The sequence below is a fragment of the Cucurbita moschata genome, unplaced genomic scaffold (genome assembly GCF_002738365.1).
Source record: "Cucurbita moschata cultivar Rifu unplaced genomic scaffold, Cmos_1.0 Cmo_Scf00007, whole genome shotgun sequence".
NCBI classification, from domain to species: Eukaryota; Viridiplantae; Streptophyta; class Magnoliopsida; order Cucurbitales; family Cucurbitaceae; genus Cucurbita; species Cucurbita moschata.
In genome coordinates, this window is record NW_019268523.1 from 4,487,002 (window position 1) to 4,508,308 (window position 21,307).

A 21,307-nucleotide genomic window follows, 5' to 3' on the forward strand; every position below is an offset into this window, starting at 1 on the left:
CAAAAGCACGACAGATGTCCCAGCCTTGTTTGTTCGAGTCGGTTGATAGGGGATGTCACGGTCATGCTTGCCTAAAGCATAACAGATGTCTTAGTCTTGCTTGTTCGAGTCGGTTGACAGGGATGTCAACCAATTGAGTGGGGGAGGATGTTACAATCATGCATGTCTAAGGCGTGTTGTCAATGGCCGCATAACAGATATCCTGATCTTGATTGTCCAGGACGTGTTGTCCATGGTTGCATGCGCGTTCTAAACCCATTTACATGCTTTCATCTTAGTTAGGTCTTACCATTTCATATTGGGTCAGTACAGGGTGTATGATTGACTGTTCACCAAAATCGTGTCTACACCTGTAAGGGCTAAAATGTCCCAAAATGTACTGCTATGGGGGGATATAACTAGTTGTTAACTTCTCCCTACCAGATAGTTATATGCAGTAAGCCGTTGTTGTTGCCTTTCGCTTACATTCTCATATAACACAAATTTCAATTTCTCAAATCTTGCTTGCAAAACTCTCTTTCGAAATCTCTCTACCCTCATCTTCTAAAACTTTCTTCTTGAATTGGGGCCAGAGACTCGAGTATATGTCACTTGGCCGTAGGCGATGCAAGAACGAATAGACTTAACTCACTTGTTGCTAGGAAGTGAGTGCCGCACACTTACAAATCTGCTGCCATCAAAGTGCGATTGTGACAATTAATAGTATTTTTTAATGTACATTTTTTAAAAATTATATTTAAAAAAATGAAAAATACTTCCTCGAAAATAATCAAACATGACCAAAATGTGACAGAATGATATTAGACATGTGACATGTGACACTCGAGTTAATAAATGATACATGAATAAATCACAAGACCATATTTTTTTTTTTTTGAAACAAAATACAAAAATTACAAATAATTTTTATAATTTTTGACTTATATATAATATATATATATATATATATATATATATATATATATATATATATATATATATAAATAAATGTGTGATATGTAATAAAAACATTATTGTTTATTATTATCATTATTACTACTACTGCAATTTTTTCAAAAAAATGTAGTTTCCGCCGTGTAAAAAATTATTTTAAATGATAACAAATATTTAGTTTTTAATTTTAATTATTATTATTAAATTTTACTTTTTGGGTTCAAACTACCGATTCAGACAAAAACCGCCCCATGTTCGTTGAGTTGGCAGGTTCTTCAGAAATACTGTTGTAGATAACAAATCCACAGTTCACTCTGCATCCATTCTTCACCTTCGATTCTCAATTTCCTCTCCGCCATGGCCTCCGGCGCCACCCTTCTCACCGACCTCCCATTCCGGCGCCCTTACCCTCCCACTCTGTTCCGCCCCTCTAACATTCCTTCTTTCCACCCACTCCACATTTCTATCCGAATCAATCACCTTCGCCCCAATTTCAGATGTTCAATCGCCGAGGGCTCCACTACTGTTTCAACTTCTGATGTCTCTGGTCAATCTTCCAGGGTGGATTGTGTGGTCGTTGGTGGTGGGATTTCCGGCCTTTGCATCGCTCAGGCCCTTGCAACAAAGCACCCTGATGTTGCGCCTAACATCATCGTCACAGAGGCGAAGGCTCGCGTTGGAGGCAACATTACTACGGTTGAGAGAGATGGCTATCTCTGGGAGGAAGGGCCTAATAGCTTCCAGCCCTCCGATCCTTTACTCACTATGGTGGTTGGTATCATTCTCGTTATTTATCTCCCCCCCGTCTTCTCCATTTTAGGTTGTGTGCTGAATAGGCATCTCGTGTTAGCATTGATGTCGCTGTCTTTTAAACACTTATGGATTGATGCTGTTTTTGTTGACTCTCTCTAGAGCAGGGGAGCTAGAAATTTTTCTAGGAATGGCCAAAATCTTAGGTTCTAACTATATATGGGGTCAAATTAGAGAGGAAACTCTTAGATTTTTAACTTCTTAGGGTAATTTTCATAATCTAAGACGAATTAATGAGGGCAATTATCTCCTCTTTCCTTCAAGCAGCCATTGTATACGGAAAGTTATTAATCTCAGCTGGCACAACCTTTCCTATTACCGTAGTCGGATCCATAATTATGGGACAAGCAAAGCCTTCTCTGACCGTTCATGTTCTTCGTGAGTCCGTTCTAAGAGTTTAATTGGGATATACCAAATTCCTCCAAGCGGACTAATGAATCTAACCATTTATGCCGTTCCTCTGAAAACAAATGAACATACGGTCTTCCTGTCTATGAGAAAAACCCTTTTACTAATGCTTTGTAAATTCTTTGTAGTATGTGGAATGTATCAATCTATATGTATGGAGGAAGGTGTCCACTCTAAGTTTCGTAGTTTTGCTGATCGTAGTTCCATGGGGTGCTCTAACTAGAATAAGTGTAGTGGGACGATCTTCATATTGACTACCATCTATTAATGAGAGATTTAGTCTTAGGTTTTTTTATCTCATCAGTTGTATGAAAGTTTTATATGTATTGTCAGTAAGTGATTTTCTTTGTGTACATATTTTCCTTTGGTTTATTTGTTGATTCTTATACAATGGCAGGTGGATAGTGGCTTGAAAGATGATCTAGTTCTGGGAGATCCGGATGCACCTCGATTTGTATTGTGGAAGGGAAAGCTCAGACCAGTGCCCGCGAAGCCTAATGATCTACCTTTCTTTGACCTGATGAGCCTTGGTGGAAAAATCAGAGCAGGCTTTGGTGCACTGGGCATTCGCCCTCCTCCTCCAGTTTGTCTTCTCAGTCCTTTGACTTTATGTTGAAGTACATTGTCACTTTTATTTGCCTCATCAATCTCAGAAAAACAAATATTTATTGTTTTTAGGTTCTCATATAGTGTAATACTAACAAAGGTAACAGGGTCGAGAGGAATCAGTTGAAGAATTCGTTCGTCGGAACCTTGGTGATGAAGTTTTTGAACGCTTGATAGAGCCATTTTGTTCTGGTGATTAACCATACTCAATTAGATCTATATATCCATTTCATCTTGCATATTTTCTTTATCACTATAATTCCTATTATGGTATCTAATTCATTATTTCTGGTTAAGATTCTCCATTATTTTGGTTATCAAATTATTTTCTCACTTATAAATTAGGAATCAATTTTAATTATTGTAAATTTGTGCTCACTCCAGTGTTGTTGTGTGCATTGTTGATCCTCTGTTGAATCCTTCGCTCATTCTATAAGAACGCTATTTTCCAGGAAGATAAGATCTACTAATTAAAGACATTGGTTGAAAATAATCTCTTATAAAAGGTGGACTTCTGTAGAAATTATGATTATTTTAAAAATGGTAGGAAGAAACTCGTAACTATTCCTGCAACGGTTCATTGGAAGGGCTGAAGATGTTTTTCAGTTTTTCAGGAAAGTTGTAACAATTTAGTTTCAAGGTTATACTTCTTTGGTGGGTTGTTGTCCTCATCGAGTCCATAATTGATCTGAAGCTGTCTTGTTCAGGCGTATATGCTGGTGACTCTTCAAAGCTTAGCATGAAAGCAGCTTTTGGAAAGGTTTGGAAGCTAGAACAAAATGGTGGTAGCATTATTGGTGGGACTTTCAAAGCCTTTCAAGAAAGGAATAAAGCTACCAAGCCACCAAGAGATCCGTAATGATTTTAACTTCATAGAGTTTCTCGCTTTTTCTTTCTTTTCCCCCCTCACCACTTCATGTTTAATAACCAACTTCTTACATCTAGACGCCTGCCAAAGCCTAAGGGCCAAACTGTTGGATCTTTTAGGAAAGGACTTGCCATGTTGCCAAATGCTATTTCTACTTGGTAAATTCTAATTTTAAAACAAAATTTCTAGCAAGTGTTTTGACTATCAGTCTCTGAACTTATCATTTCTTCAACCTTTTCCATTGATGTAGCTTGGGCAATAAGGTAAAGTTATCTTGGAAGCTATCTAATATCAGTAAAGTGGATGATGGAAGTTATAGTTTGACATATGAAACACCAGAAGGGCTAGTCTCTATACTTAGCAGAAGTGTCATCATGACAGTCCCTTCTTACGTTGCCAGCACACTGTTGCGTCCAATCTCGGTAAATTAATTTATGGGATTTGAATATGGTTTTTTGCCAAGGTCTTTTATGATATTAGTTTCCATATATAGTTCCAGCTTTTCCATTGCTTTCTTCAGTGTTAATAATTGTAGCCAGACCCTTTTTGCTACCAGATCACCCGTTTGTCAACTCATAATGGCCTTGTAGAAATTAGTAACTTATATTTTGTTATGTGATTTTGCTACATCCCCAGTGGAGTTGAGTATATGCTGGAATTGACATTGTGGAAATACACTTAAACATTTGTCAGATTGCAAAATAGATGTTCATGTTAGACCTTTTAGAGGCTCTGGAAGATATGAGCGAGCGTTTTTGGAGGTTGTTAGGTAGATTTTCTTTTGTTTTCTTAATAAAAGAAACCATTCCACAGATGGGACGAATTACAGAAAAGGGTGGGAAAGCCCAAGATCCAAAACAAACTAAGAAATGTTACAAATAATTCTTCTAGTTGGTGTAAAGATCACATAAACTACAACTACTGAAAGTAGCATATAATTTTAATCAACAGAGCTACAATAAATACATTATGAAGAAAGCTTGAAACTCAATTTACTCACTATTGCAGAATGCATGTATCTCTGAAATTCTGTAAAGTTGTGCAACTGATACAAAGGAAGTCCAGAATTCGTTACTTGGCTGGTTCTATATTTCCAAGTTTGTTTCACTTTGATGATTCTTATGATTCCCTTGCCTACAGGTGAAAGCTGCAGATGCACTTTCAAAATTTTACTATCCACCAGTTGCATCAGTGACCATATCATATCCAAAAGGAGCAATTAGGAAAGAATGCTTGATAGGTGGTGAACTAAAGGGGTTTGGTCAATTGCACCCTCGCAGCCAGGGGGTGACAACTTTGGGTAAATCTGCATTCTTTACATTTCATATGGAATTCTGTTCACAAATTCTGTTGAAATTAATTCTTACAGCCGTGACTGTTGGATAATTAAGATGCATCCAAATCCTTGCTTACTTTGTTGCAGGAACTATATACAGTTCATCACTTTTTCCCAATCGAGCACCAGATGGAAGGGTATTACTTTTGAACTACATTGGAGGAGCTACTAATACTGAAATTCTTTCCAAGGTGATTTTTTTTTTAATCATGTTTGAAGTTTTGTTAGGAAAACGAAACACAAAAGGATGATAATCTATCAAGAGGCTTATCTCTCTTCTGCTTTCACCAAATATTTGTCACATTCTCCATTTTCCTAACCCTCTATTTGTAACTCACCCCACCCCAACAAGCTCACTTATCATCCCAACAAAATAACTTTCTTACCGTAAGTCGAATCAATCAATCACGATATCTTACGTCATCCACTGGCCCATATATCACCTTGGGGACAAAGGTGGTGAATTATATGAACCATCCAATCATGTCTAGAAATTGTAGGAAAATGAGTGCTCTACTATTTAGTAATTAATTCCCAGGTTAGTTATGCGCACATTTTGCAGGAATCAAACAATTCCGTCCAATCTTGCAATAATCGTGTACTTGATCCAAAAGGCTGGAGCAAACTTCTATTTTGTGAAGTTTTACTCGCATCTTTTGGAATTAGAAAGCTCGACCATGATCATTCCTGTCTCAACCTTGATTGCCTCAACAATAGCTCACTTTTCGTCTAAAATTAGAGTTTTTTCCTTGATCATATAGTATTTGTTCCTTGACCCATTACTAATGTAATGCTTAAACCCAATTACTTCTGTAACCTCCTTCAGAGGAAGAGAAAATGTTGTCCTTGGCTCGGAAAAGGGTTGAAAATCCTTCCATGATCCCTGTCCATGCCTCCACTGTGTTTCCCCTGTAACACAGCTATATTTTTCTTCGTTTCCAAGAATCACATGCATAGTAATATCACCAAACTATTCAGATATTCTGATGAAAAACGCCCTACCCTCAAAATTTGTCTTGCTATTGTGTTGTCCTTTAACTTAATTTCTGATGGATTTATTATCGGTTGTTGCTCATATGTGGTCGAATACCCTTCGTAGCATTACTTTTATTGTTCTTATCTTGTAACTCTCAAGTGTTTATGTGATGACAGACAGAGAGCAAACTCGTAGAGGTAGTCGATCAGGATTTGAGAAAAATCCTCATAAACACAAACGCAGAGGATCCCATGTTATTGAGTGTGAGGGTGTGGCCTCAAGCCATTCCACAGTTCTTGATTGGTCATCTTGATGTTTTGGATGCCGCCAAGGCCGGACTGAGAGAAGCTGGAATGGAAGGCTTGTTTTTAGGTGGAAACTATGTATCTGGTGTGGCCTTGGGGCGATGTGTGGAGGGTGCCTATGAAGCTGCAACTGAGGTAGCTAGTTTCTTGTCTAAAAAAGTGTATAAATAGCTGTTTTTTTTGCTTTCTACCATTAGGCATGTGGACACTGATAGCCTCTTCACAAGGGATGGCAATGTTGCTGTGCTGCAGGTATGGTTTTAGCTTGATTTTGTCTTGTTTTATTGTCGGCAGCAAAATAGTTGTAATTCGTTGAGTTCTCTAAAACTGTTCTTATTGCTTGACTTTCAACGTTCCCCAGTAATTTAAAATCAAAGTACAGCTTGGATTATTGCATAATCTGTGGAATCATGAACAGTTACTTGTTCCAAACCAGTCCATGGTTTCGGATCAAATCTGAAATTTTTTAAAAATAGAAGGCGATTGATAAACAAACAAGTGAAAAGGAGGAACGATGATGAATCTAAAAGGGTTTCTGATTCTGGCAATCCAAGTTGGGCCCAGTATCGACATTGAAGAGCTTAGCGTATCTTTGGAAGAAGCCAATTCGGTCGTTGACTCGGGCATCGTTGGCAATCCCACACTCGAGTCCGCCATTGATGATGTTGGTCACTAGTCCATATCCTGCAGTTCTGTTTGCCTCTCTATCGGCCTCTGTGGGAATGTATCGGCCGACCATGACGTTGTGACACGATGGCTTCGGCTTCTGCTCCGTCATCCAGAACCACAGCGCCGTCTTGAATGCCGTCGTCGGGTCCTCTGCAACTCTCTCCGGGTTTCTCAGCCCGTCGAATCCCAGTGCCTCCCCCGCTGGCCCGTAGTTGTAATTCCTGCTCGTTGTTCCATTTTTAAAATCTTCAAAGTTCTAAATAGACATAAATTTGAAAGTTTAATGTATAAATTTGTAACGGTCTGTTCTTACCATGATAGTTGTATAGGTCCTCTTCCTTTGTAGGACTTGCCGGGAGAGCAAGGCCACTGCGTAACACTATCATCACAATAGTTACTTTGTGGACTGATTTCCTCTTTAAAGCATAGCCCCCAAGCAAAAGGTCCATCCGGAGCAGTCGCCCACCCGCCCGTCGTCTCGTGTGAGATCTGAGCTAGGAACGCTGCTATCTCCCTCTTCCGTGTGGCCAAACAACCCGTCGTACCAAATTTGGGAAACTTCTTGGTCGCTTCAATGAAGGATTGGTAACTATAGAACCCATTCGCAGGACATGCACTATTGTCTTTATGCAAAAATAGCTCCTTAAAAAGTTCCTCACTAATTAGCGAAGCTACTCGGGATCTCTCCCTCCAACGACGGTGACCGTGAGCCTCGATCGTGGACGGAAGGCCAGGCCCAAGGAGGAAGATGAAGGAGAGGAATAATAAGGTGGATGCCATTTTTGTAGCTTTAGCACTTGTTACATTATATGTATATATATATATATATAAAATATGGATAACGTAACATAAGGGGGAGAAACATGTGATGGGGTATAAATTATTATGAATGATTAGGCACACAGGCACAACTGGTTGGAGTTTTACAAAGTCAACGGTCAAAATTTTGAATAAAAAAGCACTGACATTATAAAATAATATGTAAAATGTTCTTGAAGTATTTTCCTGATCTGGGCATTCGGGGTTGACCCATTGGTGATTGGTATAAAGTTTTAATTCTTTAATTTCTAAGTGGGGGGTTGGGTCATAAGCCATCAATCTGGACAAGGTGGGCTGCAGGCCACAAATGAAACGACACCTACTAACTTCCAACAACAAAATTCTCGACCTACTCGATCCTATTAGGAGTGTGCACGGGTTACATTAGGTTGGGTTGAAATAATGTTTTGGACGAACTTCAAATTTCGGGTTAATGAGATTGAGCACTTAAACAACCAAAATAAGTTAATGGATGAGTACCCATTTGAGAAAGTTGTGGAATTTGCTATAATTGAAATTTAGTGTTGAGAAGACTTTATGGTTGCCCGTTATTGCATCCACATCTTCTAATGCGTAGAATAGATTAAATAAAACCCTTTGACTTCAATCAATAACTTATTGTATTGTAGGAAGTTTAATCACTCTATCTTTTGTTCTTTATCATGTCACTTCCGTCACGTTAGTTTCAGCCTCATTAACACATCTGTGGCATAAAGATCAGATCAAGTTCGACAAGAATTTGATTCAAACTCAGCTCAAAGTCAAAGTCTGATCGATTAGGTTTGATTCAGTTCATTCATACATTTTATCAGATGTGAACCACTTTTTTGCAGAGATAGTTGACCCACTAAATTTGAATCAAAATATGTCGATAGTCAATGTTGGGCTAATCAAAATCAAAGTTTATCAAAAACTTGGTCTAAAATTCTTGAAAATTTAGTCTTTTATGAATACATTGGGATTCCACGAAAACGAGGCTCGAATGGCAATTGGATAGTTATGGCACCTTATTTTTAGAGATAAAGAAAGGCACAAACTTTTTGTACTCAATATGCCGACCATTTTTTTTTAATCGTCGAGTTTGTCCAACGTGGGATTATTTGAGAAACTCGTGCAAGTTCTCCCCTTCTTTTTTTTTTCTTTAATGTTTTTTTTTATAAATAATAATTTTCATCTCTAAATCATTTTCAAATAGTGTATATAAGGGTTGCAAGAAGTAAAATAAATCAATTATATTTAATTTTGAAATATGAAATTTATAATTAATTTTCCAAATGAATTACCATACAAATTATTTACAATTTTATTTTAAAATAATTTTATAAGTATTTTTTAAATATGATAGTTGAGTAATAATATTTTTTTAATTTTATGATAATTTTGAAATAGAATTAAATGGTTTGGGTATTTTAAAAATAGTATTTTTAATCTAAAATTAATTATTTTAAAACTTTTAAAATTTTAAAAGTATTATTCAACCATTTTTACTTTCTTGAAACTATATATATATTTATTTATTCCTTAAAATTAAGTATTTTAGAAAAAAAATTATTAATTTTACTTTTGTTTATTTATTATACGGCTAATTACTTCACCCAAATTTCAAATGAGCCTTGAGTGGGTCGTGGAGGAGGCAGTAGTTCGTCCAGTTCCAGTACGGCGTTAGTCCAATCGGAGAACGCCGCTGCTATTTCTCTCAAGCTACACTTTCGAGCAAGTTTTCAGGCATGGGAAAGAAGGCTAAATCTTCTGGTCCTGTTGCAGTCGTTCAATCCAAGCGTAACGAAGAGTAAGCCTGCTTTTCTTGCTCAATTTCATGCTTTTCGGACCTTTTCCCGCTCTTCTCCATTCGATCTTTCACCTTGATGTTTTTGTTAATTTACGATGGATTGTGTTTTCGGAATTTGATTGTCCCAGTTCCTACGAAGGGGAACGTCTCGATGAGTTGCTGCAGTCGATTCAGAGGTAAACAATAGTTAATTTGTATAATATTGCGCTTCAAGCCACCAATAGCTGATCATTGTACTTAACAGGGAGATAAAGAGAGCAAGATGTCTGAATGCGGAATCCTTGCCGGAAAAAATTTGGCTCAAGGTTTCCATTAATTTTTCTGTTTCAATGATGTTTCTTCGTATTTTTAACGTCTCTAGTTTCTCCTTCCCGTGCCATATCGGTATCGATGTTTGTTATTAGTTAGAAAAACAAAAATTGAATTCATGACTCCTTTTATAAGCCGCTGATGTTGAGTGATGGGCTTCTTTTTAGAAACAATTTGCAATTGGAGTTAATGAGGTTACTAGAGTCCTTGAACGGATGACGCCAAGTGGAGATTCTGCTCGCATAGTGAACCCTAATTATAAGGCGTGTACAGTCAGGCTTCAGGTTTGTCTACTCTTATCTTGATTTTCGGCATTGCTATCTAGGGTTCAGGAATTTGCCGGATGCTTATTAATAGAATCCCAGCTTTTCCCTTCTACGGTAGTGTTGTTGCTCTTCACTCTATTATTTTTGGTGGATTGATGGACCCTTTAATTAGCTCGAAGTCATAAGTGTTACTTTCTTGGTTTTGTTTCAGTTTTGTGTCAATCTCATGCGTGACAACCAATTTAAAACATGGCCTGCATTTGGCGCTTCCATGAGCTCTAGTTATGACAAGCGGATTTATGTAGCTATCCGTTAGATTTCATCCTTTTAAATTGGGGTCCTTGTCTATAGTTTTATGGGCTCTGTTTATTTTACTGTTTTTTGTATGTTCTTGTAAGTTCTTCCAATCTTTTCCCCTATTAATGAAAGCTGGGTTTCTTATAGGAAAATTAAAAATAAGTGACCTAGATACTTCAAATACTAGGGTTAAAGAGGAGGTCAAGGTAACCATTTCATGTGTGTGAGTGTGAGTACACGTCTTTCATGGGAAGAGACGATCAATTTAAAACAGGAGCCACATTTGCTGCTTCCATGACCTCTAGTTGTGATAAGCAAAATTTTTGTAATTATCGTTAGGTTTCATCCTTTTAAATTGGGGTTCTTTTTTTGTAGTTTGATGGACCTCCATTTATTGGGTTGTTCTTTTGTATGCCCTTGTTCATTCTTTTAATTTTTTTTTAATCAATGAATTAGCTGACCTAGATACTTCAAATACTAGGTTAAAGAGCAGGTCGAGGTCTGTTTACTTGATAGGCAATGATAATCGCACAACAGAAGATCTCAAATGCCGCAGACATGAACTTCTTAGGAGGCTAGTCGTGCCTTGAAAAAGCATGTATGCTAGAAAAATGTAAATGGCTTTTGAGGTTAAAAGATGTTAAACTGGTAGAACCAATAAGCGAAGAACCAGTGGAAATTTCTTGTTGATTCTCATGTTGAAGGAAACTATCCTAAAACTTCCTAAAGCCCTCATGGTCTTGATATAAATTTTCATTGGTGTCAAATGATATCAACAAATCCCTTAATGTAGTTAACATGGTTACATGCCTTCTTGGGTGTACGCCACTTGATTGGTATAGCCATTGAGATGTGCTTGGCCACAGTCCAAAACTTCTTCAAGAATGACCCCTTGTCCATGTATCCTACAGAATGTTGTTTGTGAAGCATTCCATCTCAATGTTTGGTGCAAGTATGAAGCAAATTTGTGGGGACTACGTAGTATTCCTTATGTAGCAAGAATTGAGACGAGGCTTTGAACTCCTATTGGTAAGTGGACTTTTCCTCCGTGGTAAGCTTAGTTCCTCACTAAAATATTTCATAGACTTGCCATTTTTAGATAGGACTTCTCCCATACCTTTAGCAGAAGCATCCATCTGGACTTCAAAGAGGATGCCACATTTTGGCCAGGCCAAGATGGCTGCAACTATCTGCTTTCCTTTAGTGTTTGGAGGCCTATTTTTATAGTCCCAGGATATCTAGTATGGGTCCACTCATACAAAATTGATTCCCATTACGAATCCTAAGAACAACAGTTTTGTAAGAAGCATGTACTTAGAGATATTAAAGTAAAGCTCGGTGGAATTTAGAGCAGTTTGTCGTCTAAGTAGACAATAAGGGATTTACCTCATATGTATGGTCATAATACATGTACCATCAGGCACATAAAAGTACTTGGAGCTTTGATCGAGCCAAAAGCCACACGCACAACTTGCCTTATTTTGTAACACTCATTGTCTTGAATGCTATTTTTCATTATCTCTTGGTTTACTGCAAATTTGATGTTAGCGACTTTTAATGTCTCGTTTAGTGAAGAGGATTGCAGCGCACCACGTAATTGGTCTACGAGATTTGAAAGTGGTTTTGTACAGGGAGTTGATATTTTATGGCAAATTTATAACTCTATTTTCGTTATGGATTCTGTACTTCTAGTTCAGCAATGAATGTCATTTTGAATTCCCTAGGACATGCATCTGCTTGATATTAACTCTCATGTTTTAATTAAACTCAACTCATCAAGCTTTGCCTACTGTCTTTTCTGTATACGGTGTCTAATTATTCGGCGTTTCGCCTTTTATTATATAGGCTATACTTTTAACTGCTGATTGCAACCCTCGATGGCTGACAAACCATGTGCCAAGCTTGGCCATATCTAGGAAGGTACCATTGATACTCGTGAAAGATAAAGAGGGTTCTTTAAGGTTAGGTGAGCTCGTTAACCTTAAAACAGCAATTGCTATTGGAATAAAGGTGAGGAGGAATTATTAGATAATGAATAGCCTGTTCAACTTTTTTCTAAAACCGCTATTATTAACGAAGTTTCATGTTTCCAAACGAATTGCAGGCGAATGGGAGCCCTGTTAATCAACTTATTGGTGAAATTCTTCAAAGAACAACATAAAAACACATCGCAGAATACAACAAAGTTGTCTGGTGTACAGTAAAAATGGTATGAAGTAGGAGCAAATTCTTGTCCTGATTTCTAGTTCGTGCTGATTCACTCTTGATAATGGCCGCCACTTTTAATATCCTTATGAAGAATGTTTGCATGAGATGGTAGGATAGCAATTCTTATGGTAGGATAGCAATTCTTATGTAATACATTGGGGGATTCCAAATTGCGTGCGGAGTTTAAATAGTGTTGTTATTGTGGCTGTTTGAAATGCCTTTAATTGTTTAGGCAAGGCGTCTTTTTAGGGAAATCTTCGGTGTATATTCCCATTTCAACTCAATATTTTTTACAATGATTTAAAAATCTTTCTCTAATAGATGTATTTTAAAATCGTAAAATAGATACTGTTAAAGTAGATGATATCTAGTCTTGGACTCATGAAAAGAATGAACCAAAAAGCAGTCACTTCTTCACAAATACATTTAAGTAAAAGCTATACGTTTTCATCAGATTTAAATTGCACCATCTTGCTTTCACTAATCCTCGAGTTTAAAGCACTTAGGGACGATCATTGGAAGAACTGGATGCTGCCCACAAGCACCCAAGTCATGCTCCCACCCATACATCATTCTCATTAACACCTAAACTTATATTCACTCAAGCAAGCATTTTAGATGCCCTTGAATTAAAGAAATAAATTTACTTAGCCTATGAACTCGATGACACTTGAAAAAAAATATATATTTTTTTTTTCGCGGAGAGAGATGAATCGGAGTTGGGCTTGGGCCAGTAGGCTGCACTGAACAGAAAGATATGGGATTTGCCTTTAATTCTTAGGCGTTGGGCTGGGCCACTGGGCTGCGCTGCAAAGAAATAAAAACAGTCGAGATGAACTAAAAATATGATTTCATGTTTCGAGTAATTAAATGGTTAGAATCGCGTGAAAATTTCCAACAGATGAACTGAGTTCGGTTCGGTTCTTCATCAGAAGCATTGCAAGGGAGGAATTCGAGAGAGAGTGACAAAAACTTGCAGGGAAGTGATTTTGTAAAACTATAATCCCTTCTAGGCCGTTTATTTTCGGTGAAAATTTCCTGTGTTCGAACTCGACGGTAAGCGAAATGGAGGACGAATCTGCGCGAGCAATCCGGCTTATGAGTTTCGTCTCTGAGGAACAGGTTCTTCTTCTTCTTCCCTTCCTTTCCTTCGATTAATTCACATAAGATTTGGGATTTTTTCATCAAATTAATGCGAACTTATTCATGTTTTGCAGCTGGACGAAGCCAAGAAAACAAGGGGCGAACGAGTTGAGGATGGCACTGCTCAAAGAGACAGACCCCTCTACGAGGTTCTTCAACGTTTATTCACTTTTACACCCCAATTTTAATTATTGTAGTAGAATGGAAAGGAAATATTTGTTTTCTTAGATGAGGCAATGAACATTTAGGTTTTTGGAATAACCTCCTTACGATCAGTGTAAACTCAGGCTATGAGTTGTACTACTGCAGCTAGCAAGTAGTGATAGATCTGGTAGAAAAAGTAATCACAAATCATAACCACAACATGTCATAGCCTGTCATTCCAAACATTTGTGAACCATTGGCTTAAGAGACCCTTGTCAATTACAGCTGCGATTCCAAATGAAACTTGGGTTTTTGGGTTTAGAGGCTTGGAGTTTCCCTCTTGGCTCTGACAATGGGATTGTTTTTTCATTTCATTGTTACTTACCCAAACCATTGGAGTAATTAAGAGAAGTAACATCAAGTTTGAGATAGAATTATGGATCACTGATGGTTTAGTTGTTTGACTAAACGAAGAGAAGTCCAGTTACAAGATTGGATGGGGAGTCTTTCTTAGTTTACAGAGATTGACATTGAGTCTTGTGTCTTCATTCTTTGTGAATGCTATATTTTACTAGTTAGTGATCGCTTTCTCCTCTATGATTTAAACGTTTAAGTGAATTTAAGATGTTCGACAACAATTTTTCTTGACTTATTTAAAACTATATTTCTAATAGACTAAATTATATTTATAAAAAAAAAATTGAACTCTATACTTTGTACATTGTTTCAATTACATCCTTGAACTTTAAAACATTGCATTGATGTTCTTAAAATTTCAACAAAAGTTATAAAAGAAGTACTCTTACAACGAATAGAAACCATTTGTATCTTCTTTCAATAATATTCTTGAACTGTCAAAAGTTGCATTAATGTCCTTAATGTTTCAAAAAATGTCTTACAGTATATGGACAGAAATCATTTATGCACACCCCGTCATCTCCCTTTAATCTATGACATAATTTTGAGGACAACCAGTGGAAGGGAAAATAAGGCATAATTAGCTTGAACTCACACATAAAATTATACTGAGGGGATTTCAAAGCTAAACGGAGAACAACACGTTTGGATAAACATTTTGAATATTAATCCAAAAACTATCAATTAGTTCATGTAATCTGGTCAAGCCATGCAAAAAACCTAAGTCGATTGAATATGACCGGTTTTTCTTATACCAACCAAAATTTGCAAACCAAACTAGATTCAACTCGAGTCAACATCGGTTTCAGTATGTTTAAAAGAGGGCATTGAAGCACAGATGGTAAATGTTAGGTTGTGGTTGTAGGTAAATGATTTCTGTGAGGTCATAGATTAAGGTAGAGTAGAGAAAGAAAATGAAACAGGGAGGTGATGGGAGTAGGTAAATGATTTTTGTCCATACACGAAATATAAGGGTATTTTTTTTTTATAGGCCAGTGTATTGTTACAACTTTTAAAAGTTCAAAGGTATTATTGAAGTAAGGTAATAATTATTTTCTTTCATATACTTACAGTAATGGTACTCTTGAATTTTTTTTTAAAGCTCAAGGGTATGATTGAAATAACGTGGGTATGTTCTATAATTTAGTCTTATTAATATTAATACTTCAGTTGTCTTTGATGGCTTAAATCTTTGTAAGGCCTGTTTTTGTAATCTTTCATTCTTCTCAATGTAAGTACTAAAGTTTACATGCATGTACTCTGTTTATGAGCAGTTGAGTGCATAGATTTAAACATTTTTGTTGTTTACTACATTTCTCTTTTCTGTTCACAGATCTTAAAGGAAAATAAAGACAAGCGTGATGCTGAATTTAATGAACGGTTCAAGCACAGTGAGTGCTGAAGTGTAATATCAATTTTAATAACTCATGTACTAATATTTACTATCGATCCAATCAAGGATGCCAGATAGCAGAGACAATCGAAGATATAGGATCACATCCATGCCATCATGCAAGGATTAAAATTCATGCTTATTCAGCTCTTTTACTGCAGGACCACCAAAGGCTCTGGACGAGGATGAGACAGAATTTCTGGATAAATATGAAACAGTGAGTCTATTTGTTTTACACTCGTTAGCCATTAGCACCGCTTACAATTTGTTAATTAGTTCAATATCAAGTAACCAAATCATATTTAGTAATTGTAAATTTGTTCTTTCATCTATTTTATTGTCAATTGAAATGCAGTCAAAGAGAGAATATGAAAGGCAAATGGCTGATGCAGATGAACAAGAGCTTCGCAGTTTTCAAGTAATTATCCTTATGTCCAAATCAAGCAAACTTTCTGTGTTACTTGTTTTTCCTTTTCAATTTATTGATAAATTGTATGCTAGGGTCACAAAACTATGATATCACTTTGAAGAATTGTATGCTAATCAACTGTAATTTCGTATGGTAGTAAGTATGGGACTATTGAGCATGCTATGCTACATTAGAGAAAGGCTTCCAATTCTGAGCATAAGATGCTACATTGTTTCTTTAATAGCAATGGTAGTCTGTAGCCCTTGATTAATGCACTGTCCGAAATAGCCTGAAAAATGTACGTCTATGTGTGCTTTGTTCACAGGTGCAGGTGAGGCACCCTAAGTGCACGTCTCTACTTTAGCGATACAAATTTTCAAAAATAAAGTACGGTTACAATTAAAAAAGAAGAGTAAAATAGAGCTAGAAAAACATCAGCTTCCAAATAAAGTTGGTTTATCCCTTTCAGTTCGCCTTTTCATCTGAAACACTCTCTTTCCACACCAATGTATATGGAGAAACATGAAAATGAGACTGAAGCCAAAGATTATACGGCCAGAAGTCTAATGACAAGGAATGTGGGACGTGGACCGTGATGAATTTTAATTTTTAAGTCTTTGTTTGACTTTTCACCCTTTGTTGTTGAGAGGTCCATACTACTTGAATCTTCTTTGTTTGTAACAGTTAATTCTCTATCTTTTATACTTCGTGTGCTGGTTTTTCTATTTTGTTTACTTACTGAAGCCGTCACTTTCTTTTGTGCATTGTGCTTAAGCTTTAGATGATTAATTCACATCAGGTTTTAAAGAATGTCTTATTATCGTAATAATTTGCTAAAAAGTTGTATTATAGAGACCATTATTGTGGCATCTGGGTTTATTAGTTATCTCTAGCAGTGGTTTATCTTTAAGATTAACAAGTACTGAAAAAAATGATGGCAGTTCTTCAGTGTGTTTTGGGACTCGAAGAAGATTCGTATTAAGTGAATCAATTCTTGAATTCAAGTGCCCGTGTTTCCCTTGTTATAGATTAGATACAGTAGCAGTAATAAACATTGCACTTAGCCTCCGAATGTAGAGTATGGAGATTTCCAGTGACCCATTATACTACTTTGATTATTGTTCATGATAGGCCTGTCTTTTCCCAACAATTCTTTAATAACTGATGAAGGCTGCAGAAAAATATGCCACAAGTTTTTAGTCAACTACCATGCTTGTGATTCTGTTTTTAGTTGTCCCTTGCTTTCTGCTTAGTGATATTACATCTTGTCGACAATGTACATGAATACTAGAGTGGCCACTCTAAATTTCTTCTCAAGTACTGTTCTTGATGATCTTTCAGGCAGCAGTAGCAGCACAATCTATTTTGTTGAGTGAAGTGAGGGAAATAACCCCCCCTGCTCCAGCAGCTCAGGTTGGTTTAATTCAAACTCTATGTGCATCCAACAACTTTTTGTTTGAGTAGCCACATCATGAACGGTCAAACAATAATTCTACTATCTGATAGCAAGAACCATATTCGTAAACACTAAATATCAGCTAAACTCGTGCATATTACAAATTCTTAGATTGTTAGATGTTTTAATGAAATGTTAAACGTTGGTGGCTAGCTTGTACACGTGACTGCTATCTACTGTGTTTATTATACATACAAGGGTGTGAGTACATTCATCAGACCGGTCTGTTCTTTCCTGTCGAGATGCGATCGTGCTGGTGTAATGAAGGTTCATTGTATCAATTAGCACCTAATATCACCCTCAATTGGGTGCAGGAAAAGGCACCAGTTAGGAAAGAAACTCCGGTGACTCGACCCCCGAGTATGATTATTAGAGTAAAGCCACAGGCAAAGAAAGCGAGGATCGAACCGAGAAGCCCAGAAAAAGCTGGTAGCAGAGCTGAAATCCTTAATGCCAAAGCAGAGGAGAGTTCAGAATCAGTAAGAACACATGATACCAGTAGTGATAGGCCGCTTGAAGCTGCTACAACAATAGGACTAGTTTCATATAGTGATGAAAGTGAAGATGAAGATTAGCAAATTGATTTGGCTATTAGAATTTCCCCCAACAATCACCAATATTGTATTAAATTTTTTGGTTTGAGTTTCTGAAATGATGAATCCTTTTTTTATAAAAAAAAATATATTCGAGTTTATAACATGAAAATATTATATTTGTTAATAATATAGTTATATGCCTTAAATGAATTTACACTATTTGGATCATACACACATGAAAACATAAGTATTTTTAGTCCAGTGATTTAATTCTAATTAGTTTTGTATAAAGATTTAATTATAATTATTTTGTGTAAGGGTTTAGTTTTAATTTATTCTAATATAATTTTTGGTTTTACATTTTTTAAAAATGGTTTGGATTAATTAAGAAAAGTTTTGAATGATTAATGTTTTTCTGTTTTCAAAATGGTCATCAAATTATTTTTAAGGGAAAAAAGAGTTTGTTTATCTTCTTTTATAAATAATATGGTTAAAAAAATTAAATAAAATTATTTAAAACTAATGAGAGGGGACAATATTATACTATTGTAGAGTTCTGTTGATTCCTAACATGGTATTAGACCTCGACCATTGTTGGCCCCAAAGGGGTGGATTTGGTGGCGGGGACAATATTATACTACCATGGAGTTCTGTTGATTCCTAACATGGTATTAGAGCCCGACCATCGTTGGCCCCACAGGGGTGGATTTGATGGCGGTCTCACATTGGTTGGGAAGGAGAACACGGAGGATTTGGGTCGTTACAAATGATATCAGAATTAAGAACCCTGGTATCAATAAAACCTAAACCGAAAAAAATAAGAGTAATAAAGAAAGAAAATATAATAAATAAATAAATAAAAGAATAAATGATTTAAGAATATCCGGGTCCAGCAACCTTACACGATGAGGAAGGCGCAAGAATCAAAGGAAAAAATAAAACAAATATTTGTAAGTTTCTAGATCCTGAAGCCCAACAAGTAGGGCCCACCAGTGGTGGGAAGCCACGTTCTTCCCTGAATAAACGGCCCAGCCGTGTACTTCAGAGCCTCGTTTCTGCCGATCACTCTCACGCCCTTCCACTTCACTCTCCTGTTCGTGTTCGCCCCCGGCCCTCTGTTCCCATACTCCAAATACGAGCATGTTTCCAACGCGAAGTTCCCTGCCCACGGCGTGTACCCAACCGGCTGAATCAAATCCCCCAATGTCGTCTCCATTATCACGGTTCTTGCGTATGCCTTCCATGGCCGTCCCAGGTACGTCTTAATCTTGAATCTCTCTGCGAACAGCTTCTGTTCTGGTACGATTCTGCAGTTGTGGATTACTAGGCCGGAGATTTCTTTCATATCTGCCCGCCCTTGGGCTGTCACCGTGTTGTATTGGTTGTCCATTGGGCGCCGGACGATGATTAAGGAGTTTTGGATGATAGTGGGTGAGTCGCCGAAGATGAAGTCCACGGTGCCGGAGATGACGCAGTTCCGGTAGAATTGACGGTGGGTTTGCACGTAGAGGGTGTCTTGGTAGCCGTCCATTCTGCAGTTGAAGAAGGCGGATTTGTCGGATTGGACTCTTAGGGCTACGGCTTGGTGGCCTTGTGGGCCGGCTGTGTTTTGGAATCCCATCGATTTGCACAGGAATCCATTTCCTAGAGCGGCTGCAAGGTGAAATTCTTTTAGACATTTAGAGTAAAAAGTGTTGAGAAAGACTCTAAACATGTGCTAGTTACAAATGGTATCCGAACTAGATTTCGACTTCGACGCTAGATAGAATGCTGGACCCAAGTGGGTGGATTGTAAGATCCAACATGGGGTAGAGTGTGAGAGCTCCACACAAGGTGATGTGAAGCTGGGCTCTAAGAGGGATAGATCGTGAGATCCCACATCGATTTGAGGGGAGCGTGAGACATTATAAGGGTTTTGTGGCAAGCAAGGAAAGTCTGACAAGGACAATGCGGCTAGCAGTGGCTCTTACAAAGAGTTCATGGCAAAAACTTACAGAAAGAGGCGGAGTCTTGGGTGGTGATGCCATCACGGTAGCATTTCCGGCCAGTGACAAGGGTTTTTCTCGGGCCATCTCCATACATGAAAACGTTCCTCATCTCTTTAGGCACAATGATATATTCATTATAGATCCCTGCTTTCACGTAGATTACATATCTTCCTTTTGAGCCTTTTGGGTATGCAGCCAACGCAGCAGCAATGCTCTTGAACTGTCCGCTACCGTCCTTAGCCACCACAGCGTTGGGCTTCGCTCTGCCGCCGCCACCTCCTCTAGCTGCCAGCAGCTTCCTGTCTGCCCTCGACAGCCATGTCGGGAACCCATCACTCCCTATTTCAGTTGCTCCAAGAAGCCTGCGCCCACTTGGTTTAATCTTAAATTGCAAGCCGTATCTTGCAAGAATGCTGGAAACAGCATCAACAAGAGCCAGAGCATTGCTGGTGAGCCTGCCAGCAACATCAAGAGTGTCTTGCATCTTCTTTCGGAGATGGGGATCGAATTCCTCAAGACCATCAAGACAAGATTGCTGATAAGAAATGACAGCCGTGAGCCAGTTCTTGATATCAGCTATGCGATCCTCATTGGTGTGTAATTCAGGGTCGCCGACAGTGGAGTAAGAAGCATGTAGCTCATCAATGGCGTATTGCAATAAGTCCTTGCAATCCTCGAGACTCATTTTGATGGTGGCGTTGTTAGCAGCCTCCACCAGAAGGTTATTAGACAAGTTAAACCCCTTTTTAATCTCTTCAACAGTAGCAAGAATGGCGGCTTTAACATACGCCTTAGGGTCACTTGCTGAGGCATTATGAGCGGTGCTGACGAGTGTGTTTTGACATTCGTTTTGATAATTTGTAGAAGAACAAAGGGATGAGACAACCTTCATCTTTGGGGACAGATTCTCCACCATAGAATCGGAACTGTTGTTCTTGTTAACGACGGCGATGACCGCCATAGCTACGCCGACGACGAGCATGAGGGACATGCCCGTCATGACCACCTTCTCGACCATTTTTAGTTTGTTTATGTCAATATGGAAAGGCTTTCCTCCTGCAAGTGAGAGTGATCAAAACCCAGGTGGAATAAGCTGCTGCTGCTTTTACCACCAAAAAGACTGGGTTCTTTTTTTTTCTTTTCTTTTTTCTTTTTTTTTTTCCTTTTTTTTTTTTTTTTTTTTTTTTTTTTTTTTTTTTTTTTTTTTTTTTTTTTTTTTTTT

The 21,307-nt window shown here is 37.7% G+C and overlaps 5 protein-coding genes across 6 annotated transcripts; 3 read left to right on the plus strand and 2 right to left on the minus strand.

Moving 5' to 3' along the window:
• The first annotated feature begins 1,220 nt into the window (after window positions 1-1,220).
• On the plus strand, window positions 1,221-6,697 carry LOC111444800 (protoporphyrinogen oxidase 1, chloroplastic-like). 2 transcript variants are annotated; one of them, XR_002710743.1, is made up of 10 exons: window positions 1,221-1,704; window positions 2,549-2,734; window positions 2,865-2,949; window positions 3,465-3,612; window positions 3,703-3,783; window positions 3,876-4,047; window positions 4,766-4,925; window positions 5,049-5,152; window positions 6,114-6,494; window positions 6,604-6,697. XR_002710743.1 is itself a non-coding variant. In XM_023082851.1 (9 exons), exons 1-9 carry the CDS (start codon window positions 1,291-1,293, stop codon window positions 6,411-6,413), a joined length of 1,650 nt encoding a protein of 549 aa, XP_022938619.1. In that variant the 5' UTR covers window positions 1,221-1,290; the 3' UTR covers window positions 6,414-6,641. The 2 variants fall into 2 exon arrangements, 1 of the variants encoding a protein (XP_022938619.1); XM_023082851.1 differs by having other exon boundaries at window positions 6,114-6,641.
• On the minus strand, window positions 6,607-7,737 carry LOC111444802 (chitinase 10-like). The gene is made up of 2 exons (XM_023082854.1): window positions 7,225-7,737; window positions 6,607-7,132 (listed from the first exon to the last, which is right to left on the minus strand). Exons 1-2 carry the CDS (start codon window positions 7,689-7,691, stop codon window positions 6,766-6,768), a joined length of 834 nt encoding a protein of 277 aa, XP_022938622.1. The 5' UTR covers window positions 7,692-7,737; the 3' UTR covers window positions 6,607-6,765.
• Window positions 7,738-9,332: 1,595 nt separating this feature from the next.
• LOC111444805 (ribonuclease P protein subunit p38) lies at window positions 9,333-12,834 on the plus strand. Its single transcript, XM_023082858.1, has 6 exons — window positions 9,333-9,519; window positions 9,648-9,695; window positions 9,764-9,824; window positions 9,996-10,112; window positions 12,237-12,401; window positions 12,496-12,834. Exons 1-6 carry the CDS (start codon window positions 9,458-9,460, stop codon window positions 12,550-12,552), a joined length of 510 nt encoding a protein of 169 aa, XP_022938626.1. The 5' UTR covers window positions 9,333-9,457; the 3' UTR covers window positions 12,553-12,834.
• Window positions 12,835-13,448: 614 nt separating this feature from the next.
• On the plus strand, window positions 13,449-18,241 carry LOC111444804. The gene is made up of 7 exons (XM_023082857.1): window positions 13,449-13,721; window positions 13,817-13,891; window positions 15,637-15,694; window positions 15,858-15,913; window positions 16,052-16,114; window positions 17,447-17,518; window positions 17,876-18,241. Exons 1-7 carry the CDS (start codon window positions 13,665-13,667, stop codon window positions 18,134-18,136), a joined length of 642 nt encoding a protein of 213 aa, XP_022938625.1. The 5' UTR covers window positions 13,449-13,664; the 3' UTR covers window positions 18,137-18,241.
• A 778-nt stretch (window positions 18,242-19,019) lies between these two features.
• On the minus strand, window positions 19,020-21,103 carry LOC111444938 (pectinesterase). The gene is made up of 2 exons (XM_023083088.1): window positions 20,092-21,103; window positions 19,020-19,750 (listed from the first exon to the last, which is right to left on the minus strand). The coding sequence occupies exons 1-2, from the start codon at window positions 21,101-21,103 to the stop codon at window positions 19,056-19,058; spliced, it is 1,707 nt and encodes a 568-aa protein (XP_022938856.1). The 3' UTR covers window positions 19,020-19,055.
• Window positions 21,104-21,307: the final 204 nt, after the last annotated feature.